This window comes from Chenopodium album, chromosome 4, assembly GCF_948465745.1.
Source record: "Chenopodium album chromosome 4, dcCheAlbu1.1, whole genome shotgun sequence".
NCBI classification, from domain to species: domain Eukaryota; kingdom Viridiplantae; phylum Streptophyta; class Magnoliopsida; order Caryophyllales; family Amaranthaceae; genus Chenopodium; species Chenopodium album.
The window spans coordinates 75,074,100-75,097,813 of NC_137837.1; the positions used below are offsets into that span (position 1 = coordinate 75,074,100).

The following is a 23,714-nucleotide window of genomic DNA, read 5'->3' on the forward strand; positions in this document are numbered from 1 at the left end:
TGGGTGGTGGGTCTGTTTTCCTTTTTTTTTGTTTTTTTTAAAACTTTTAGCGACCGCTTATGACGGTCGCTAATTTCAAGATTTGCGACCGTTTCATAAAGCGGTCGCAATTATTAATATTTGCGACCGTTTTCTTAACGGTCGTTGAAAAATAGTAAAAACGGTCGCAAAAAATCTGCGACCGTCAAACGGTCGTAATTTTGTTTTTTTGCGACCAAGAGAATAACGACCGCCATGTTACGACCGTTGACGGTCGTAATTATGTTTTGCGACCGTTTTTGCTATTTTCTGCGACCGTTTGAGGCGGTCGCAATTTGGCTGAATTTTAGTAGTGAAAGCGTCCGAGAGTACATAAGGAGAAATCTCCGCAGGGCAGTGATTCACCCAAGTTTGTTCAACACCGAAAGGTAAAAGCTTTGCTAGATGATGAGCAACATTATTTCCATCCCTCTTAACATGAGCCCCAAAGCAAGAATTAAAAAAGGAACTTAAAAATAAAATATCCTCTAGGATATAACCATCGAGGTCAGATAAGTAAACCATAGCTTTCGACAGACGATCGATAAGAACTTGGCAATCAGACTCAATTATCACATCCTTGAACCCAAACTTCTTGGCTAAACGAATAGCCATTCATATGGCTTTGCCTTCAGCTATCTCGGGAGGCCACCATGCCTTTGTTCTTCGAGTTGTGGCAAAGACAACCCCACCCACACTATCACGCGCCACGACTCCAAGCCCAACCCAGCCTTCCTCCACCAGGGAAGCATCAGCGTTCACCTTGATCACACTTTCCGGAGGGGCTTTCCATGATTTGCTGCTACGAGGGCGCTTCACACCAAAACTGACGTGCACTTTCTTGCTATAAAGACCATATTCATCGCTCAATCTGATAGCACGAGCCAAAAGGATGGGATTTGGACACTACTAAAATTCGGCCAATTTGCGACCGTTTTTTTACGACCGTCATGAAAACGGTCGCAAAATATTAAATTTGCGACCGTTTTGAAAGCGGTCGCAGATTTGCGACCGTTTTTGGGTTATAAAACGGTCGCAAAGGCATTTAAATAGTTTTTAAAAATAAAATACATGTCAAAAATAATTCAAAATAAAAATAATGTTGTTGCGACCGTTACTAACGGTCGCAAATTTGGACAATTGCGACCGTTTGAGAGTCGGTCGCAAATTTCTACAACTGCGACCGTTTGAGAGTCGGTCGCAAATTTCTACAATTGCGACCGTTTGAGAGAGTCGTTCGGAAATTTCTACAATTGCGACCGTTTGAGAGTCGGTCGCAAAATTATGACCGCTAATGCCGGTCGCAAAAATTTTTTTTTTTTTTTAAAGGGTAATATAAAAGGGGAGAGAAGCACACCCTAACCCTAATAAGCATACAACCGCTCCACTTCCCCTCTCTCATTTTTTTCATTTCTCACGCCTCTCTCCTCTTCCTTCTCTCTATTTCCTCTTCTTCTTTCCCTAATCAGTTTCCCCTTCTCCTTTTGTTTCCTCTTATCCCCGATCTATTTCCTCTTCTCCTTTTCCTTTATCCTCTTCTTCTCTTACCTCCGTTCTCTTTTACACCAGTGCTAGCTGCCTTAATTAATCTTCTTTGGTGATTCTTAACTGAGCAATAAACAAATTTTGATAAATTCAACGAGCAACAAACGAATTATGGTGTTAATGGTCAAATTCGACCATAAAAATTCTAGATCTGGAATTTTTGTGGTCGAATTCGACCATATGAACCATTAGAGATAAAAATATTAATAAAGGTGGGTTTAATTTATGTTTGTTTTCGATTTAAGAGGGTTTAATTTCGTTTTTGTTGGATTTTTTGTTCGAATTTTTGGTTTAATTGTTGTGGGTTTTTTTGTTTTAAGGTATAATTTTTGGGTTGAATTTTTGGGCAATTTTTTTTGTTTGATTTTTGTTAATATTACTGAGTATGTTTGATATTCGTTTCGAATTTTGAGTTGATTATTGGTAATTTTATTTCGGGTTTGATATTTTTTGTTGATTTTGGTTTGATAATTGTTTTATGTTCGATTTTGAGGTTTATTACTTTTATTAATTCGAATTCCATGTTTTATCCATTCGAATTTTGTCTTTTTTTTTTTAATTTTCATTTTAATTTTTGTTTGGATTTTTTTGTTTTTTTTGGGTTTGATTTTATCCGTGTTTGGGTTGATTTTTGCTGGTTTGTTTGGTTTTTGTTATTTTTGGGTTTCATTTTCGTTAATTTCAATGTGGTTAATTTTGTTTAATTTTATGTTTGAATTTTTCGTTCTTTTTGGGTTAATGTTTGATTTTGTTTAATTTCAATTTGGTTTTTTTTTTTGGGTTTGATTTTATCTGTGTTTTGGTTGATTTTTTGCTGGTTTTTGTTATTATTGTTATTTTTGGGTTTTATTTTCGTTAATTTCAATTTCGTTAATTTTGTTTGATTTTAATATATGTGGTGGCTGGGGTTTTCGTGGTGGTTGGTTGGGGTTTTCATGGTGGCTGCGTGGTGTTTTCAAGGTGTACAGTGTGGTTGGTAAAGGTGGTTGACTGGGAAGGGGCAGTGGGTGGAGTTGGCTTGGGTGGTGGGGGGCGTAGTTCTGAAGAGCAGTGGTGAAGGCGATTTTTTTTTTGTTTTTTTTTTACTTTTAGCGACGGCCAAAAGCGGTCGCTAATTTCCAATATTGCGACCGCTTCTTTTACCAGTCGCAATTGTTTATATTTACGACAGTTTCCCTAGCGGTCGTTGAAATTAATAAAAACGGTCGCAATAAATCAGCGACCGTCAAACAGTCGTAATAATTTTTTTTTTGCGACCAAGTAAATAACGACCACCCCTTTACGACTGTTGACGGTCGCAATTATAAATTGCGACCGTTTTTGCTATTTTTTGTGACCGTTAGAGGCGGTCGCAAAAACCTTATTTTTTAGTAGTGGGAGTAGTTTTATCATTGAAAACCTTTTGATTTATCTCCCCCCAAATGCACCACGCAAGGAAGGCAGCACGCTGCTGCAATTTGGCACTCCCCTTTTTCCAGTTTGCAAGAAATTCACAAGGATCATTCATAAAATCTGCATCAATTAAAGGCAAGCAACCACTATCCTCCCAAAGTTCCTGCACTCGAACACACGTGAACAAAGCATGTACACTGGACTCCTCTTCCACCCCACACCAAGGGCATATTGCATTGTCAATAAGGTGGCGATGAAGAAGCAAAGCCTTGGAGGGCAGTGAACTCGTACAGAAACGCCAAAGGAAATGACGAACTTTGGGAGACACCTCCAAGCTCCAAATGTACAACCAAACTTGATGAAAATCATCAAAATCACAGCCCTTCCCAAGCATGTAAGCAGATTTTGTAGAATACAACCCATCGTTCGAAAAAGCCCAAGTCAAAATATCCTTGGGTTTTCTCAAACTCAAAGGAATGGCTAAGATGCATTTTTTATCTCTTTCATTAAAGTGCGTAGAGATCAAATCCACATTCCATTCCATAGTCTCAAAGTTAATAAGCTCACTAACCTGGGAAAATTCACCATTGTCACTCGAAGTAACACCACTGCCATGTTCATCCGCAACCCACGCATCCTTCCATATATTAACATTGGAACTCGTCCCAATCCTCCAAATAACCCCCTCCTTCACTAAAGCCTTAGCACTCTACACACTTTGCCAAGAATAGCTTCCCCCTTGACCAAGAGCCGCATCGAGAAATGAGCAATTCGGGTAGTACTTTGCCTTCATGACTTTGCTAAGTAAGGACTCTTCATTATGCACAAGTCGCCAAGCCTGTCTTCCAAGAAGCGCATCATTAAAAACACGGAGGTCCTTAAATCCCATGCCACCAAAGCATTTAGGAGTACAAAGAGAGGACCAACTCCTCCAATGAATCTTGCGTTGCATTCCTTTTTGACCCAAAAAGAATCTTGCCATGGCACTTGAAATTTTATCAATTACCGAGCCTGGGAATTTGTAAACCCCCATCAAATAGGTCGGGATGGCTTGGATGACGGATTTTAGGAGAATTTCCTTCCCATCCCGAGAAAGAAGTTTTTCCTTCCACCCTTGCAACTTCTTCCATAATCTATATAGAAGAGCCCCAAAAATTGCCTTTTTTGATCGGCTTACCACAGTAGGGATTCCCAAGTATTTACCATGTCTATCAACCTGTCGCATGTTCAGAACTCCCATAATCTCATACTTTTGCTCTTGTCTAACTCCTTTACTGAAAGAAACCTCCAACTTTTCATAATTAATTGAGGCTACTTCATACTGGTTGAGAATGTCAACGATAATTTCGCATTCCTGTCGGTTGGCTCTAGCAAACAGAAGACTATCATCTGCAAAAAGAAGATGGGAAATTATAGGACCCCTGCGACTAGGTCTGGCACCATGAAGAGCACCTCCCTGAACCTTACTCTGCAACATAAGAGATAAAGCATCTGCCACCAGATTAAAGAGGTAAGGAGAGAGGGGGTCTCCTTGACGGAGTCCCTGGGAAGGGACCACATCACCACACACCCTTCCATTAATTATGAAAGAGTACTTCACAGTAGACACACATTGCATGATAAGGTTAACCCATCTGCCATCAAATCCCATAGTAAGCAGTAATTTCCTCAAAAATCCCCATTCAACTCTGTCATACGCCTTACTCATGTCAAGTTTAAGAGCAATCGTATCCCGCTTCCCCTTACTCCTTTTCTTCATTGTGTGAAACAACTCCAAGGCTTTGAGGGCATTATCTGTAATGAGTCTTCCCAGAACAAAAGCGCTTTGATTTTCCGAGACCACACTAGGAAAAATCAACTTAAGTCTCATAACAAGCACTTTGGAAACAAGTTTATAGAGTACATTACAGAGGCTAATAGGTCTAAATTCGGAGGTCACACTCGGAGAATCAACTTTAGGAACTAAAGCAATATTAGTGGCATTAACATGCTCTAAAGCAACAGAACCATGAAGAACAACACTAACAAAAATTGTCACACCATCCCCAACAATATGCCAAAATTTTTGATAAAAAATAGCATGCATACCGTCCGGACCCGGGGCATCACAAGGGTGCATTTGTTGAAGAGCTGAATAGATTTCATCCTTTGTATAAGGCTGCATTAAGTTCGAATTTTGCTCCGGCGAAATAGAACTTTTCACGTGTTTCAGAACCTCGTTCAACTCTTCATCAGTAGGAGTGCCTGCCTCGAAATTTTTTGTAAAATAATCAGAAACAATGCCTTCTACACGCTTCTCATCTTCCTGCCAAACCCCCTCCGAATTATAGAGCCCTTTTATTCTGTTCTTCTTCTTCCTCTATGAAGCTTTATGATGGAAATAGCTGGTGTTTTTATATCCATCTCGAACTTCAGATACTCTCGACCTCATATACCAGTGAGCTTCGTACTTATCATGTAAATCGTCGAGCTCTAGCCTCGAACACTCATCACAGCTTGCAGTTGTCACAGTTTTGTGCTGCGCATTCTTGAGAGCCTCTTCCTTCAATTCAATCTGCTTACCGAGGTCATCAAATTTCACCATACTCCAGTCTAGGAGCTTTCTGCCCACTGCCATAATTTTCTCCATAACACTCACCCTGCCAGTCTCACACCAAGCCTCTCGAACCGTAGCTTCACAAGTCTCATCTAGCAGCCACGCAGACTCAAACTTGAACCACTTTTTGTGCTTTTTCTTCTTCTGTCTATTTTGTTGCTCAAAATGGGTTATGATGGGGGTGTGGTCAGAACGGTATCTCAAGAGGTGTTCAACATAAACATTCGGATACAATCGAAACCAAGAAGGAGAAGCCACAAACCTATCCAGTCTTTCACGAATTTTGGTAGCTTCAGTCAACCCCTTCTCCCAAGTCCACCATTGACCTCGAAAATCAAGGTCTCTGAGTTCACAATTATTAAGAACTTCTCTGAAATTTGGCATTTCCCTTCGATCACGATCCGAACCCCCCTCCTTCTCACTAAGGGAGAGAATTTCATTAAAATCGCCTCCGAAAATAATAGGCAAATTAATGCCTTCACACAAAGATTGAATGAGACGCCATGTGCAGTGCTTATGCGAAGAATCCGGCCACCCATACACTCCTACAAACCTCCATTTAACACCATCACGAACCACATCTCCACAAATGTGATTGCGGGAAAAGGAAACAAGGGAAAAACTGATTTTATCCTCGCTCCAAAACAGACACAAACCACCAGACTTCCCATGGCTCGACACACCAAAAGAATTTGAGAAGCCTATATTATTTTTAACACCTTCTGCCTCCACCTTACTGATCATGGTCTCCGAGACAAAAACCAAGTCAGGGGCATAAATAGAACTCCACTTACGGAGTCTTCGAACCGTCCAAGGATTGCCCATACCCCGACAGTTCCAACATAAGAGACTCATTGGGCTTGGCGGGGTTGGTTCAAGCCAACCTCCGCCATATCTTCATCAACATACTCGAGAGCCTTCATTTTAACTTCTTTCCCTCACCTTCAACTCCCTTATCAATTAACTCCTCCCCTAAAACACTAGCATCTCTTTTGCGGTTCATAGAAGCAGACTCAGCACCAGCATCTGTCACCAATTTTCTGTCAAATCTCTTCCATGTCTTCGCCCCTGGTAATTTCTTAGGGGAGTTCTTACCAGCAACGAATTGGAAGACACTAGCCTCATTCACTCCAGAGCTCTTGATTAAAGCACACTCTTCTGGCACCTCTGGCACTACACTGCCTTCCCATGCTTTCTTCATGATATTAGTGTTCAAATTTGGTTCTTGGTCAGCACAATTGATCAGTCCTTGCTCTAGTTCGAGTCTATCTAGTTGCTGCTTGTCCCCCTCCTTAGTCACAAACAACTGACGCTTGCCTTTCGTAATCAGAGACAACTCCTCCCTCTATTTAGCATGCCCCTTCCTAGGTGAGGCTCGGAGGAATAAACCCCACCCTAATCTTTTTTCCTTCTCCTCTTCTGTCAGCACAAGGCAGTCCTTCTCGGAGTGACCAATCACTCCACACGCAAAACAGAAATAAGGTAGCCTCTCGTATTTGAATTCCACCTTGAATTCATTCCCTCCCCTGCCTTTGATTCGTTGGAAACGTCGCAAGGGTTTGGTAATATCCATCAGAATTCGAACTCTCCTATATCGATCCAACCCAAGGGCATCATCTTCTATCTCAATTACCTCCCCTAATCCCCCGACGAGGGCTTCCACATACTCATTCGATCGACAGTTAAAAGGTAGGTTGTAAATTCTTACCCAGAAAGGAGAATGGGTGAGAATTACTTGATCAGGCTTCTCATCCCCTTTAACTTCATTCAAAACAAGGAGATGATTATCCCAACACCATGGTCTTCCTTTCAAAATTTTCTCCTTATCTCGCCATTGAAAAAATTGAAAACCATACAAGTTAGGGCTCAAGACCCATACAACCATCCCTTCCGTTGGCGCCCACGCCTTCAGCATCGTGCGCTTAAACGCTTCTATATTGTAAGGCTTCTATATTGTAAGGCCTAGATGTACACAGGCGCCCTACCAAAAGCAGTTCTAGGTTTTCATCCGATTTCGAACTTTCTATATTGCCTAAGTCAATCACACTTCCTTCCTCCTCCTCTATTTTCAAAGAGGAGTACATCTTTGCTAAATCCTCTGCCATGATACCGGAGCACAGTCGTTCGTGACGGAGTACAATCCTTTCTCGCAAGGGAGCAAAAACCCTATCTTTCGAGGGAGTTTTTTTAATAAAAATTATGGGGAGGGATAATTTTATGCTAATTCGGAGCTCAATTTGGAACTATTAAAACTTTTATCAAATAATTTTCAACACGCAAACCGATGAAAAAATTAAATTAGGTTGCAGTTTACAATTTATAACAACTTTTGAGCTGTAATTTGCAATTTTTTTAAATGGCTGCAATTTTGCAAAATATTAACTTTAAATGGCTGCAATTTGCAAATTTTCTTATTGATAAATAGAGATAATTAACAGATTAAATCTCATACTTACCTCCGTTTTTTATTTGTTGACACGTATTCCTTTTTAGGAAGATTTTTTTAGTTGACACATTTCCTTTTTGGGTAACTTTTATACCTTGCTTTTTAAGTGTTTCCCACTTACTTTATCATTCTCTCTCACTCTATCTCATCTCCTTGATATGTGTGCTTAATTAAACGTGTCAACTAAATAGAAACGGAGGAAGTGTTATTGTTAGCTTCTAATTATTGTAATATTAATTTTGTTTGTATACCAAAAAATGATTTACGTACCATTGGCCTAGGTTACCCAAGGTCTAATGGAGCGAGAGGCAGAAGAGCTTAAAGAGGTGGTGCGCAAGGAAATTTTGGCCGTTAACAAAGACGCAAAAGAGAGACTTGTATTTCTAGATGATATACTTCGACTTGGAGTTGCATACCATTTTGAAAATGAAATTGAAGACACTTTTCAAAAGTTCCACAAGAAAATGTACGATGATAGTTCCTATGAGGATGATCTTTACTATGTTTCTCTACGATTTCGTCTCTTACGACAACATGGATTCAATGATTCATGTGGTATGTCACCATTTACTTCATCATTACATTGTTTTTGCATAGTTTTATGTCAAATATATACATCGTAATTAGAAGATAATACTCCGCATATTAACACGGTATTTGTTTGTATAAAAAAACAGATGTATTTGAGAACTTCAAATGTGAGGACAAAAGCTTTAAGGATTGTCTAGCAAGTGATGTGCAAGGCTTATTGAGCTTGTATGAAGCATCATATCTAGCAGTACATGGAGAGAAAACACTCGACGAAGCTCGTGCATTTGCTACTACTCATCTAACCTCCTTTGCTACACAATTAAGCTCTCCCATGGCCAAACAAATAGCCCATGCCTTGAAACTACCCCTTCATCGACGTAGTATAAGGCTAGAATCGTGGTATCAAATCTCATTCTACGAGTCAACGTCTTTCCACAATGAAGCTTTGCTGAAATTCGCAAAGTTAGATTTCAACTTGCTTCAAATATTGCACAACAAGGAGCTAAGAGATCATACTAGGTAAACATGTCAAGTAACTTATACAAGTAGATAAAAGTGATTTATCTTTTTAGTGTCTGATGACAGGCCTGGGCCACACCCGCCATGAGTGTCTACTTTATACGACAAAGGAAGTTCCACCTCAAAATCATATGACAATGAGGGGAGTGGTCCCTTATGCTTATTAAGTGTGGACACAACTTTCTTGATAAAGAGGCCTAGGCCACACCCGACACATCTGTCCACTATACACGACCAATGAGGTTTTACCTCAAAACCATATGGCAATGAGGGAAGTAACCCTTTTGCCTTATAAAGTGCACACAACTTTCTTATTTTTTCAATGTGGGATACACATCCCAATACAAACTCTTACTATAAACTAAACCAATGTGGGACAACACACCACTCACATGTGGGTTTTCTCATGGACTTAACATTTCTCTTTTCTTCAATGTGGGATACACATCCCAATATTTCTCCACTTTTTTTTTTCAATCTTTGAATGTGGGACAATACTTTCACTCACATGTGGGTTTGCTCATCGGATTAACACATATATTTTCCGATATCTCATATCTCTAACAGTGTCAATAATTGAGAAATTTCTAAACTGCTTTTTTTCTCTGCTAAGGTGGTGGAGAAGTTTAGATATGGTCACAAAATACCCTTTTGTGAGAGACAGATTAGTAGAGGCCTCCTTCTGGATTTTGGGTATGTACTACGAACCAAAGTACTCATATGCAAGGATGTTGTTTAACAAAATGTTCAACATTATATCGGTCATAGATGACATCTATGATGCTTATGGAACCATTGAAGAGTTAAAAACCTTCACTGAAATGATTCAAAGGTTCGTTAGCATAAATGTACCATATGAAAGTTAAATATAGTCCTCCTAATTAAATCTATATTTTTACCTAATTATTGAACTAACTAGAATCTTAACTTAATTGATGAAATAATAGGTGGGACAAAAATTGCATCGATCAACTTCCAAACTACATGAGAGCCATTTCTCAAGTTATATTTGATACGGTTGAAGAAATTGAGCAAGATTTAGCTTTGGAGCAACGATCATACGCTGTTTATTATCTCAAAAAAGAAGTACGTTCATATATACTAAAGTATAATCTTTATACTCGTATCATTATTATCTGTTTTCCTTGTGAAATTATACAAGCAATGACTAACATTAATCAATGTCTTATTTTATTTGATAGATGAAAGCTATATGTGAATCTTACTTACAACAATCTGTTTGGCATCATCAAAATGTTGTTCCAACATACGAAGAATACATGAAAAATGGCATTGTAAGCTCCGGCTATTTCTATGTTGTTACTGCAGCATATCAAGGAATGGGGAAGTTGGCATCAAAACCTGTCTTTGAATGGGTTGACGAAAATACAAAGGCTCTAAAAGCTTCATGCATACTTGCCAGGCTCTTGAATGACATTAGTAGCCACAAGGTATGTACACGTACTCTCATTTAAGATGCACAACAAGAAAAGGGGTATCTACCGGCGACTCAAAATTACCAATAAAGTAGTACTAATAAAAAGGAAATTTTGATTAAAACCACCATGTAAACTAGTGAATTTTGACATAACTACCTCAAGTTTTTTTTTATTTAATCGTACCACCTATTTTTTTCCAAAACGTTTAAAAGTACCACCACTTTTCTGTGTGACGTCATCATGAGTCCCCCTTTTTCATTTTTCATTTCTTTTCCCTCGATTTCTCGTATCTTCTCCCCCTTTTCTACCTATTCATCTTGTAAATTTGATTTCAATTATAGCATTTTTGCAAATTAGGGTATTAATTTCTGCAATTAAACCTTCAACGAATTGAATTGCTTGATTAGTGTAATGAGGGTTTGGGTAATCAATTTGGGGGTTTTGCTCAATTCAAAAAATTAGGTTTTATGAATTGCTTAATTGGATGAATAGTTGGACAATTAAAACATGTAATTGGGGTGAAAACACAATAAAAACATGTAATTTGGGCAAAAACACAATCAATACATGTAATTGGGGCGAAAACACTAACACAATCCCATGATGACGTCACTCTGAAAAATGGTGGTACTTTTAAATGTTTTGGAAAAAACTAGGTGGTACGATTAAATAAAAAAAAACTTGAGGTGGTAATGTCAAAATTTACTACTTTACATAGTGGTATTTTTCAAATTTCTGATAAAAATGTTGTTAAATAAGGTATTTAAAAGGCCATGAGTAAGAAATAGCCAAAAGATTAAAATGTAAATATTATAAACAATGGAACAAAACTGGTGTGCCGTTATGTACGTAAATAACTGATTTGAAAACAAAATTCTAGCGCAATCGGAAGTGATGCTCAATTGTATTCAATCGCTGGCATGTTCCTTAAGGTTCACACTAGTGGCGGACATATTAAGCCCATATAGGGATTAGGGAGCGAGCACCATACCTGCATCCCCATTTTGTAAAAAAAAAAAAAAAAAAAAAAAAAGGTTCATAAGCCCGAGTAGAAGCCCAAAAAATTAGACCCTTGACCCATTCCGAATATTTCTGTTTTGCTAGACTCTTTATTTCTCCTAAGCTCTTCATGTGAATTGGTTAATATAAAAAAGCAATTTTAATATTTTTTTAAATTTCTTATACAGTCATGTGAAATCCTTTTTACGAAACCGTTGTCTAATTTTCTCTCTCCAACTTAAAGCCCCAAAACACTTATCAAACACCTACCCAGATCTACTGCCGCCCACAGACCGTCTAACTGCCTGGATTGATAGTGTTGGCAACTACCTGAATTTATTGCCAATTATTTTAGACCCCTATTTATAAATTTCTGGATCCGCCACTAGCTCACAACTTCACACTCTACTCTCATGCATACTCTTGTAATTAGGTGAGAGATTAGAGTCACATAAACTTACGCGCAAAAAAGATGGAATGTGTTTAGAACTTACGCGCAAAAAAGATGGAATGTGTTTAGCAACTTTCGTACGTTTACATAAATGTATAATAATTGGTTTTTTCAACCAAGGAATATATATAATTCACAATGTAATATGAAAGAATAAAGAAGATGATAGACAAAGATACTAATTAGAAATTAAGAAAATTAACCAACCCTTAAACACCCCATTAAGAAAGGAGATAAGTGGAGGTTATAAAGGAATCCCAACAAAAAGAACTAGAATGCCAAAAGAATGAATATAAACATGGAAAATTTTTACTCCACAACCTATTGGTATAGTAAATTGTTGATGATTTTTTTATATATTAATTTTTACACATTTAATTAATTGTCGATAAAATCCATTGATTAATGCACATTTTAAAAGTACATTGATGTCAACAACGTTGACATTTGAGCACCCTTTATTCAGAATTAATTCTTTTTTGACAACCAAAATTACTCTCTCTATGTTTTAATAAGTGTTGCACTTTGACCGATATATAGTTTTAGACAATTTAATTGATTTAAATAAAATAAGAGGTAAGTGGAGTAGTTGAAGTATAAAAAAATTATATAAAAAATAAATAAAAGGGTAATAGTTTATTGAAAAGTAATTAATATGAAAGGAAAGAAATAATATTAACAAAATAGTGATAGATTTGGATGGGGACAATAAAGAAGAAACATATAATATTAAAATGTACTTTTTTAAAAAATGTAACACTTAGTAAAACACGACTGTATTTGGTAAGTGTCACACTTATTAAAACACGGATGGCTTACGTACTTCTAATGAGTAATTGATTTAACTTTGATCCTAGATCTAATACAATAACATACTTTTATATTGATCCCCGAAAACGGCATCATTTTGGTAGAAGGATAAATAGGTCGTTGGAAAATCACCCTAAGCCAAACAATATTTCTACCTAAACCAACCTAAGATAAGTCTAGGGTAAGTAGAGGACCGTATTCAAAGGGAATGGGTAAAGAACACCAAGAGTATGTATGAAACGGTTGTAAGCCAGTTCGGTTACAAATTGGGGTTTTGATTAGTTAACTTCTATAAAGACAAACGTTAGGGGAGACGGGATTCAACACCAACCAAACCAAATAATCGATAACAAGGATAAATCATGAACATACATGGGTGATAGAATATGAATATAACATTGTCTTCTTTCAAAGTCACAACATAAGTATTCCCTAGATGAAACACTAACATGATAAAAAGTAAGTCTCAATGATAGGAAGTGGGCTTCTAGCTCAAGTTTGTCTCTCAATCGTTCCAAGCTAGCATGAAGCACAAATAATTGGGATTTATCACAAAAATTACCACACTAAAGCATCCTATTCATTGAAACCAAATATCCATCCATAGTCATAAAAATAGCATAATCCAATTGCACAAGAAATTAAAGGACTCACTACTAAACCCCATCTTTCAATGTGAGTAAATAAAAGAATGAACACATGAGCATGAAGTGGCCACCAAAATACACATACATTCAATAATCAATTCAAGCACAAAAAGACATCAACCCAAAGTAAAACATGAAGGAATCCAAATCAATCAACCATTGCTTTATTGTATTTTCACCCAATCCCTAACCACTACTAGAAAAAGGCCCTACTTCTGATGGAATACTTCGGACGGACACGTAAATCCGTCGGAAAAATAGGAATTTCCGACGAATTTATATTCCGTCGAATTTTTTTTTTGAAATGAACACGGAAACCCTAATTATTATCACAACACCTTATTTCAGCCGCAACTCGCAACTCCTTCCCCTCTTCAAATTTCTCCTTCTTCTCCCTCCTCTTTCTCTCTCCTAGGTCTCCTTCTCCCTCCTGTGTCTCTCTCCTCTTTTTTTCTCCCTCCTTTGTCTCTTATCCGTCCTCCCTTCTCTTTCTCCGTCCTCCCTTCTGTGTCATGAAAACCCCGACCATGCTGCGTCCACAACTCCTCAAGGATCTAATTCGAAACGACACAACAAATTAATGGGTTTTTAGGTCGAATTCGACCATGAAAACTCTAGATCTGGGATTTTCATGGTCGAATTTGACCATATAAACAAAAAATTGAAGAATTCATAAGGTATGTTTACCCTTTTCTTTTAATTAATTATATTTTTTTAGAAAAAAAATTTGGGTACAGGTGGTCTGATGTGGTGGTGCTGGTGGTACGGTGCGTATGGGCATAGTGGTGCGTGTGAGCTGAGGTTTGGGTTAGTTAGGGGCTGTGGGTTTTGTGTTAGGGGCTGGTGGTGCGTGTGGGCTTAGGGTTGGGTTAGTTAGGGGTTGTGGTCTTAGGCGGGTTTAGGGTGGGCAGAGTGGTGGGGATGGTTTAGATCTGGGTTTGTGGTGGCTGTGGTTAGGGTTTGTTTGGGGTGGTTTCGATCTTGGAGTGGCGTGGGCTTAGGTGGGTTTAGGGTTAGGGTGGGGAGAGTGGCTGTGGAGAAGGCTTAGGTTAGGGTTTGTTAGGGGTGGTGGTGGTGTCACGCCGTGCCGGTGGTGGTGCGGCGTGTTTTTTTTATAATTGGATCGAAAACTTTGCCGACTGAATTTTCGTCGTAAATTTCCGACAGATTTACAATCCGTCGGAAATTTACGACGGACTTTTCCGGTACTTGAAAATATATTCCGAGGACAAAAATCCGTTGAAAATTCCGTCGGAAAGGTGTTTCCAACGGAATTTTCGTCGGAAAGGTGTTTCCATCGGAATTTCCGTCGGAAAAGGGCGTTTTTCCTACCAGAGGGTTTCCGACAACTGCTTACGGCGGAATTCCGTCAGAATCGGGTTTTTCCGACTGATTTCCGGGTGATTTGATGAAATTTTTCTGTCGAAAATTGACTAGTAGTGAACTAAGTAACTAACTACTTATTAAACATGGTGGAAATTACTCTTAAAATTATATTTAGGGTTTTCATGAATTCAATTAAACTAGAAGAGAGATAAATCAAGGATGAATTGAACATGTAAGAGCAATTAATAAAGATTGAACAAGAGTTAAACAAAGATGAAAAACAGAAAATTAATTGACAAGAGAAAGGAAAGAAATTACAGAAATTGATGCTTCAAAGTTGAGAACAGTTGTTGAAAATGGTAGAACAAACATCCATTAATTCTTGTACAATGATTGAGTATTTGGAAATCTAAACTAGCTAAGGGAGAGAAAAACTATGCACTAACTAAGAGAATAAGCTTAAGGGAATAGGAGAGAAGAAAATCTATACAAAGAAGCTCAAGGGAGGTATTTATATAACCCCCATATAAAAAGGAGGGAGAAAACAAGAGACGGGCTCAAAAGCAAGTTTGCACGGACGTGCAGGGGTTCGTTTGGCACGAACGTGCAACCTCTTGCACGGGCGTAACGTTTGAGCGCGGTCGTCCTAGGTGGAAAAAGGGAGGCGGTAGCTACCAATTTAAGTTGGGGCATTCTTCACATACGTGATAAGTGTGGCACGAACGTGTAGACTTTCGCACGGACATGCCACCTTATGCACGGCCGTGCATACCTTGTAATGTAGAATCAGTAGCTACTGATTTGGGTCAGGGCATCCTACACAGACGTGCAGGATTCGAGCACGGGCGTGCCAGGTCCTGCACGGACGTGCTGGTTTATGCATGAATGTGCAGAACTGGAAAGTAGCAATTCACAATTTGGATTACCCCTGCACGGACGTGCAAGACATGGCACGGACGTGCAGGGTCTTCTTGGCCTTATCTTTCCTTCTTTCTTCGATTTTGCTTCTTGCTTCTTCATTTTTGCTTCACTTCTTTTCATTATTGTCTTAAATTCCTTATTTACTTCTCAGGATGCTTTGTTGTTCATTCTTTAGGACCTAAATGTGATCAAAACATAACAACCCCGTGAAGCACATAGTACACAAAAACACATAAAAATGAATTGATTAATGAGCTAAGACATTGATTCCTCACACATTCAAGGCAAAAAAAATTACTCTATAATCATAAATTCATACCAAATAGCAAGCTATCAAAATCCCCCCCAGGCTAAGCTTTTGCTCGTCCCAAGAAAAATAGTCATATCAAACCAAAATAGGGGTAGAAAGGACTTGCTAGGATCAAAGCAAAGAAAGGCAACAAGAGAGGAAGGGAATGCAAGCAAAACCACACTCATGGAAAACACGAATCAATTTCAGCTCAAGTGAGAAGCCATTTAAACCCACAAGTCACCTTACGGGACAAGTTTTGATCTCATGAGGGTTTCCATTGAGTTTAAACCACAAATCATGCAAAAACAACCATTTCATTGATGGTCACACAATTTCAATGTCTTTATCACCCAATTCAAGTCAACTCATCAGGATATATATGTGTGTGTGTGAGTGTCCCGAGTTTTGCAATGAACTAAGGTATAATATTGCTTGTTAACAATAAAGCCAGGGCCGTCCCTGGGCAGGGCAATAGGTGCCGCTGCCCAGGGCCTAATGGATGAGGGGCCCAATAAAAAATGGTTTAACATTTTTTTTAAGTTTTTTATTTAAAGATTAAAAGAATAACAAATGCTCCTGTTTTTTACCATTTTTGCAATCCGCATGCATAAATTCTTCCACCAATTATTTACTGCAAATTAAATATTTTAAGTTCACGTCTATTGAAGTTTCATAAATTCCATTATGGATTCAATGTTACCTCTCTAGCTAATTTATGTAATTATACTCTTTTAGAATATTATACTTTAATATGGCATATTGTATGATGGTTTTAATTACATAAGTTTGATATATTTTTTTTGTTTCAATCACGTAAATTTTAATTTTTAAATTTTTTTTTGTTAATTTAAAAATTTAGTTAATCTAATATTTTTTTTTCATCGTAACGTACTCCATCCATTTACAGATTTTTAGCCATTTACTATAGCTAGCAAACAAAGAAAAAGTGGTAATGGTGACCATATATCTGAGTAATTTTATTTTGATGATTAGATAAAGAATAAGAAGTCTATTAAATAAATAAAAAAAAAATTGGACCTCATGATAAAGTAGAGTTGTGGGTGATAAATAAAAAATTAATTATAAAATTTCGTATAAGGAGTATAGTAAAAATGAGTAGACCACAATACAACAAAACAAATGTTTTAATAGCTGTCTTTGATTCTTTGGATGCTTAAATTTAAGTTTTAAATGTATCTTTTAAATATTAAATAGCTGTAATAATAAAATTAATGTATTATTTTTTATTAAAAAATAAAATTTCTATATAAGCTAATTTAAATTTTGTACTTTAATTTTTAATTCAAGGCCCAATTTATTATTTAACCCATAGGCCATCAGAAGCTTAGAAACAGACCTGAATAAAGCTAGCGGACGTATAACTACTTATCTAATAATACTAAAGAAATACAAGTAAATTTGGCTTTATTACCTTTATTTTGAAACACTTATCAATGATGTTATATTGAAATGATGGTTAAAATCATTTTTTTTTATTTTTTTTTTAATTTTTTTTTTTAAATGGTCACATGTTTAATCCCTAGCATGTAGCAAAAATGTTTGAAACACTTTTTAATACTTTCTCATTTTCCTTTTACTTACAACACCAAGATCGTGTGTGATTATGTTTTACTTAAAATATAAATCATGTCCTTGAAAAATTAGTTTGAAAATTTACTATTTACTCTATTAACTTTTTTTGTCTTTCTAAATTCCACCACTTTTCATAATGGGTATACTCGAATTGAATGCCTTCAATCTAATCTTATTACTCCGTATTTAATTTTGATGGAAATTTGTAGTTCGAGAAGACTAGAAGTCATGGTTCATCTTCAATAGATTGTTACATGGATCAATTTGGAATCTCCAAGGAAGATGCTACGAAGGAGCTCCAATTACACATTGAAGAAGCATGGAAGGACATGAATGAAGAAATAATAGGGACAAGAATTGTTCCAACGCCTATATTACTTGCACTTGTCAACATAACAAAGGACATTATATGACTTTTATCACCCCGATGAAGATGGCTATACTATAGGCCAGTTCTTGAAAGAAAAAGTTGCCACTATTCTTGTTAATCCTATTATTATGGCATAATTTTTTTAATAACGCACCATTTTAATTTCATGTATATATCTATGCATTATACTTTTATGTATGTTAAATAATAACCTCAGTTGCAAATTAATTTTAACTATTTGACAAAGTGTGAGTAGAAAATATCTAATCGTTGTAAATAATTGAGAACGGATATAGTAATTTACCTTTGGTTTGGGTATATGATTTGAGTTCATTGTAATAATGCATATGAGTAAAATATTCCTATTCTATGTGTCAATGTCCTTTACGTGTGGTTATTCACTTTTTATTTATTTTTAATAAAGGAAAATTAACCTAAAATTATTCAATTCCCTAATTCTTTAAAATAATCTCACATTTTGATTATTCCATAATAATCCAACCTTTGATACTCATTTACTCTTAGCAGCACAAGCAGGTCACCAACCCTTGATAACCAATTGGCAATCCACGTGTCACGTTCTAATTGATCTAAAATTTTAAAATTTTAAAAAATATTTTTTATTTTTATTTTTATTATTCTAATAATCAATATTTAAAAAAAAAAAAACAACTTCTCTCCGTCTTCCTGTCTCTACTTCTTTCTCTCTCCTCCTTCCGTAGCATTCGTCCCCCTTCTTCTTCCTCTCCTCCCACCACCCACGCCAATTTTCTTATTATTTTTTTCCTCACCCACCAATTCACCACCGTCACTTCCTCAATACCCCCGCTCTTGAGTCTTCACCAATACATTTTTAATCTTCACCAATTTTTAAAGCATTGCTTAAATTGGTGGCCTTAATTTCAAGGAAACGTTTTGCGTAAGACTAAATTCACCGTGATTCCAATATATGTGATGATAATATTCTAATATATGACTTTAATATTCTAATATCTGACAATAGTAATCATACCAATAACAATCTAATTTGAGAATGAGTATCAAAGGTTGGATTATTATAAGTATCAAAGGTTTACTCTTAGTAGTCATACCAATGATTACTAAGTACCCATAATAATCCAACCCATAATAATCCAACCTTTGATACTCATTTACTCGTACCAATAACAATCTAATAGTACTCATACCAGTAGTCATACCAACGTCCTTCGTCTTAGTAGTCATACCAATAACAATCATCAAACACCACTACAACTTCCTGCACCTAACAATCATCATGTTCCCTACTTTTCTCTCAATTCCCTCTTATTACATCCATTTTTCTCTATTTTTACCTAAAATTTAGGTAAAATTGATATAATCCACCTTTTGTGTTCAACTTTTTTTTTTTTTTTTGAAAAAACCACCTTTTATGTTTTTTTTTTTTTATTTACTAAACCGCCTTTTAAGTACCTAAATTTTTTTATTGCACCACCCCTATTTCAAATCTAACATATTGCATCTCAACCATCAACTTCCAAATCAGCAACCATAGCAAAAACTTCCCTCCATCTCAACCATCAGTTCTATTACCTCAATTTAGGGTTTGAGAATAAACAATACTACAATTTAATTTTTGTAGCAAAATTAGGTTTGATTTTGATAGGCGGTCGCACACCTAACAAAAATAATAAAAGTCAAACTATCCTGCTAATATGTAGTAGGGTAAATCAAGGTCGATTCCACAGAGAAGGTAGTATTAGTATTGGGTTACTATGAATTAAAACTAGTCGAGTTAATCAAAATAGGGTTGAAAATATTATACTACTAAAACAAGAAAATCAAATAATAAAAATATCTAGAATTAAGTATTACCACTAGCATAATCAATACAAGACAAATTCTTACCCCAATCAATCAATTATATGTTCACAAAGAAAGGTACGCCCTATAAAATACCAAAGATCTCTCCTGAGTTGTCAATGACTTCCCTAATTAATAATCAAACCTACTTCCGCGGAATCATGCAAATTAAAGACATTAAGTCCGGCACCCTAACTTCCCAATAATCCGTTTTACCTACTTCCGTGGAGAATTTCATACCCTTAATTGATCTATTCAAATCCGTCAAAACCCAACTCCCGTTGCGATCAAGACAATGGAATAATAACAATACCAATTATCTCTAATCTAGTATTGGCATAAGCACAATCAATTAAGCATCAAGGATATAAATAATTAATTGAGAATTTAAAAGAATAAATCAAGTATTAATCATGGCTAGGGTTCAACCTAACTCTAGAAAATATGACTAGAATAACATAATAAAAGAGAATTAAGCCAAGAAGAAAATTATTAAAAGAACAACTCACTAGCCTCCTATATGGGGTTGCTGCTCCTAGCTATACATCATGTCGCTCCCCCCAATATTATCCCTAATAACTAGCTATATATTAGCAAGAGCCAAAGGTAACATTGGAGTAGTTGAATACAATAAAAACTCCCGAGAAATCAGCCCATACAAGCCCAATTTCATGTACAAAGTACCAAATACGAGCAGGCCACAATCTGGTTGTGGCGCACCTCTACCGGCCACAGGCGGGGCTGTGGTATGTGCTGCCACACCACTCTTCTTCCTTTTGACGTGCTAGCCACGAGTAGGTTGTGGAGGAGTGTAGTAAGCCACATCTTGGCTGCGGGGCAAGCTTTTTTTTTTTTCAATAAATTCCTACTCTTTGTCATATAAAAACATCTCCAATATATAGCTCAACTCACACAATAGCTTATTCCTACAAAATAAACAAAAAGATCCCGAGGAGAGCAATATCGAAATATATAATAAAATGATGCTCAAATAAGCAAATGTAGGAAGAAAGCACAACAAAAATCATATAAATATGGCATATAATTAAAACGTGTATATTATCGTATTATCAGGTTTTTTAGAGCTTTACTCAATTTAGTCATGTATTTATATAAAGGGAAAGGTAAAATCTTTTTGGGTGAAAAAATACATGATTTAGGAGCGAAAGACACAAGTTGTGGGCTCCTTTAACGTCTCAGTTAAATTTTTCGTCAAAATTTGAAATAGGGGTGATGCAATCAAGAATTTAGGTACTTTAAAGGTGGTTTAGTAAATAAAAAAAAAAAACATAAAATGTGGTTTTTTCAAAAAAGATGGACAAAAAAGGTGGTTTATAACAATTTTACCTAAAATTTACTCCAATTTTGGGTGTTTAATTGTAGATCAATTAATCCCCCGCTAAGTTTCTCTCTCCTCATATTGTTTTTTCTGCTTGCTCTTTTCGGATTAATCTTAATGTTTTTATGTTGCTCTAAAATAGCGTCGATTCTCCGGCGTGAATGATGATGATGAATTTTGGAGGAATTGAGAGGAGAGAGAAAGTACGCGATCGATCCATGGACGAGAAAATTGCATGAATGACGATGATGAAATTTGGGGGAATTGAGAGGAGTGAGAAAGTGAGGAAGTAGGAAGTTTGTGGTGGAAGAAGATAGCAGAAGGGGTATTTTTGTAGGTGGACTCACGGTGAGCACTTTCTACACAATTTTTTTCCTAATTTCAATGGCCATCTTCTCATTTTCTCTCCCTCTTCTTCTCTTTCAAAGTTTTTGTTGGGCGGTTGATAGGAAAAAATTGTCAATTACAACCATTTAAAGTCTATATTTTGCAAATTGAAGCCATATAATAAAAAAAACTTATATATTACAGCCTAAAAGTACTAATAACTTGTTAATTGTCACGTACACGTACAATCCAATTTTTTTCTTCTATTTATTGAGTAAAAAAAATGTCATGTTAAGGTTTAGGGATCATTTTAGCCCTTTAGGATCCAAATTGAGCTCGTAATTGGTAACAAATTAACGTAACTGCCTCGTTTTGCATATCAAAAAATATATCGATTTTCGTGCAACTATTCTTTTTTGCCTCGAAATTTGATCGGGTAAGGTTTTATGAGTCATTTTAGCTTTTAAGGGTCCAAAATGAGTTCAAAATTGACAATAAAATTAAATAACTCTCGTTTAATTTTACGTGTTCAATCATGCAATCACGAGTTCAATAATGTCAATTTAAACACACAAATTGAATCATTTACGTTTTTTTTTATCAATTTCGAGCTCAATTTAGTATCTTAAGTACTATAATGACCCATAAAACCTTACCCGAGAATATTTCGCAGCAACAAGAATATTTGCACGTAAATCGATATATTTTTTAATACGCAAAATGAGACACTTACATTAATTTTTTGTCAATCCCGAGCTCGATTTGGATCCTTAAGCGCTACTATGACCCCTAAAACCTATACAAGATATTGTTCGACTTACAAATCAAGGAAAAAAAGGATTGGGTTGTGTAGGGAATATTTCAAGCATCCCACACTTGAGTCCCACTGTGATCATACACTTAAGTATGGTGGCGTCCAAAGGGAAGGAAGCTAGAACAAAAGAGTCGCCAACAAGTTTTAGGAACTTGTAAACCGTTCACATGGTGAAGGTTACAACCCTTCACGATCCATGAGATTGCTAACTCCATAGTGGTCTGGAACCATGACTGGATATTAGGGGATGAAGGTACAAATCCAACCTAAAAGAGATTGAACCTGCCCTAAAAATAGGCCTATACTTTATTCTTCTCATATTCATGTGCACTTTTTGACTAACATACAATCAATATATTAATCCTAAATCTGTTTAATCTATGTTGGTTGAATATTAATGTACAAACAAATCTATTATTGACGATCACTTGAATTATCACATTAGCCTAAATAAAATTATTAATTATTTTATTAAGGGTGATTATATGTACAATTTCCATTTAAACTTGCAAGAGAGGGCGTGATCAAGCAATAACAATAACAATAACAATATAAAGCAACATAATAACAATCATCATCACAATAATATTCTCAAAGCATAATAATATTAGCAAGACCCTAGGCATGATACTGACAAGATTAATAACAAATCCTAGCATGTCACTAAACAATAAAGATAAAAGCTTTAACCCTAACATAATACTAACATAATAGAAGAAAATAGGATAGGAAGCAACCTAAACATGATACTAGAAAACAATAAATAACATCCTAATTTAACATGATACTAGAAATTAATATAATCTAAGCATGCTTTCTATAAAAATATAGCAATAATATTACTTACTTCGTTGTCTCGTATCTCTTTCTATCAAAACAAAACACACATTAGTAACTTCAAGGAAAATATATTAAATTAAACAATTAATTTAAATAATTGAAATAGGGATTTGAGACCAAACCCTCAGAAATTATCAACCTTTCATGTATAGGGCGAATGCAACTTCGAGCTTGGCTAGGTCTGTCTAGAACTCGTGAGCGCGATATTTTATTTGTAAAGGCGAGGCTTAGAAAAGGGAGAGAGAAAAATTATTAGCTTGAGAGAGAAAAGAATAGAATATTGATGATGATTGTGAATGAATAAAAAACAGGAAAATACGACCCTATTTATAGAGAAAATAGCCCGGATACGATCAGAAAAAGACCGAATCCCATAAGGAGTAAAACTGCCTCTGTCGCGGAACGACAGAGTCCAACATGATTGATAGGCCGTCGTCGAGCCTACCAAAGATAAAAACCTAACTTGGTCTCTCTAATGGGTAGAAAGGGTAAGTAAGGGTCAATCCCATAAGGACTAAGGGGAGCACTAACAAATATCGATTTGTGATAAGCTAAATCAAGTCTTTTTAGGTTTTGAGTTATAAAGAAAAACTATAATCAATGATAAAAATGATCTTGGGAAGGTATGCACCAATTAAGTCATTCACAAACTACAAT

General features: G+C 36.2%; 2 protein-coding genes across 2 annotated transcripts; one reads left to right on the forward strand and one right to left on the reverse strand.

The window, feature by feature from the left end:
• Positions 1 to 6,896: 6,896 nt before the first annotated feature.
• On the reverse strand, positions 6,897 to 7,466 carry LOC145628161 (uncharacterized protein At4g02000-like). The gene has a single exon (XM_081680471.1). The coding sequence runs from the start codon at positions 7,464 to 7,466 to the stop codon at positions 6,897 to 6,899; it is 570 nt and encodes a 189-aa protein (XP_081536597.1).
• An 827-nt stretch (positions 7,467 to 8,293) lies between these two features.
• LOC145628162 (sesquiterpene synthase-like) lies at positions 8,294 to 17,938 on the forward strand. The gene is made up of 6 exons (XM_081680472.1): positions 8,294 to 8,552; positions 8,675 to 9,047; positions 9,661 to 9,879; positions 9,995 to 10,133; positions 10,250 to 10,498; positions 17,735 to 17,938. The coding sequence occupies exons 1-6, from the start codon at positions 8,294 to 8,296 to the stop codon at positions 17,936 to 17,938; spliced, it is 1,443 nt and encodes a 480-aa protein (XP_081536598.1).
• Positions 17,939 to 23,714: the final 5,776 nt, after the last annotated feature.

What these genes read in the sequence shown, in the direction of transcription:
- LOC145628161 (XM_081680471.1), bottom strand. Translation starts at nt 7,466, where the DNA reads ATGCTGAAGGCGTGGGCGCCAACGGAAGGGATGGTTGTATGGGTCTTG.
- LOC145628162 (XM_081680472.1), top strand. Translation starts at nt 8,294, where the DNA reads ATGGAGCGAGAGGCAGAAGAGCTTAAAGAGGTGGTGCGCAAGGAAATT. An exon ending in TGGATTCAATGATTCATGTG is followed by an intron (nt 8,553 to 8,674) that starts GTATGTCACCAT and finishes ATAAAAAAACAG; the next exon opens with ATGTATTTGAGAACTTCAAA. An exon ending in ATGACATTAGTAGCCACAAG is followed by an intron (nt 10,499 to 17,734) that starts GTATGTACACGT and finishes GGAAATTTGTAG; the next exon opens with TTCGAGAAGACTAGAAGTCA.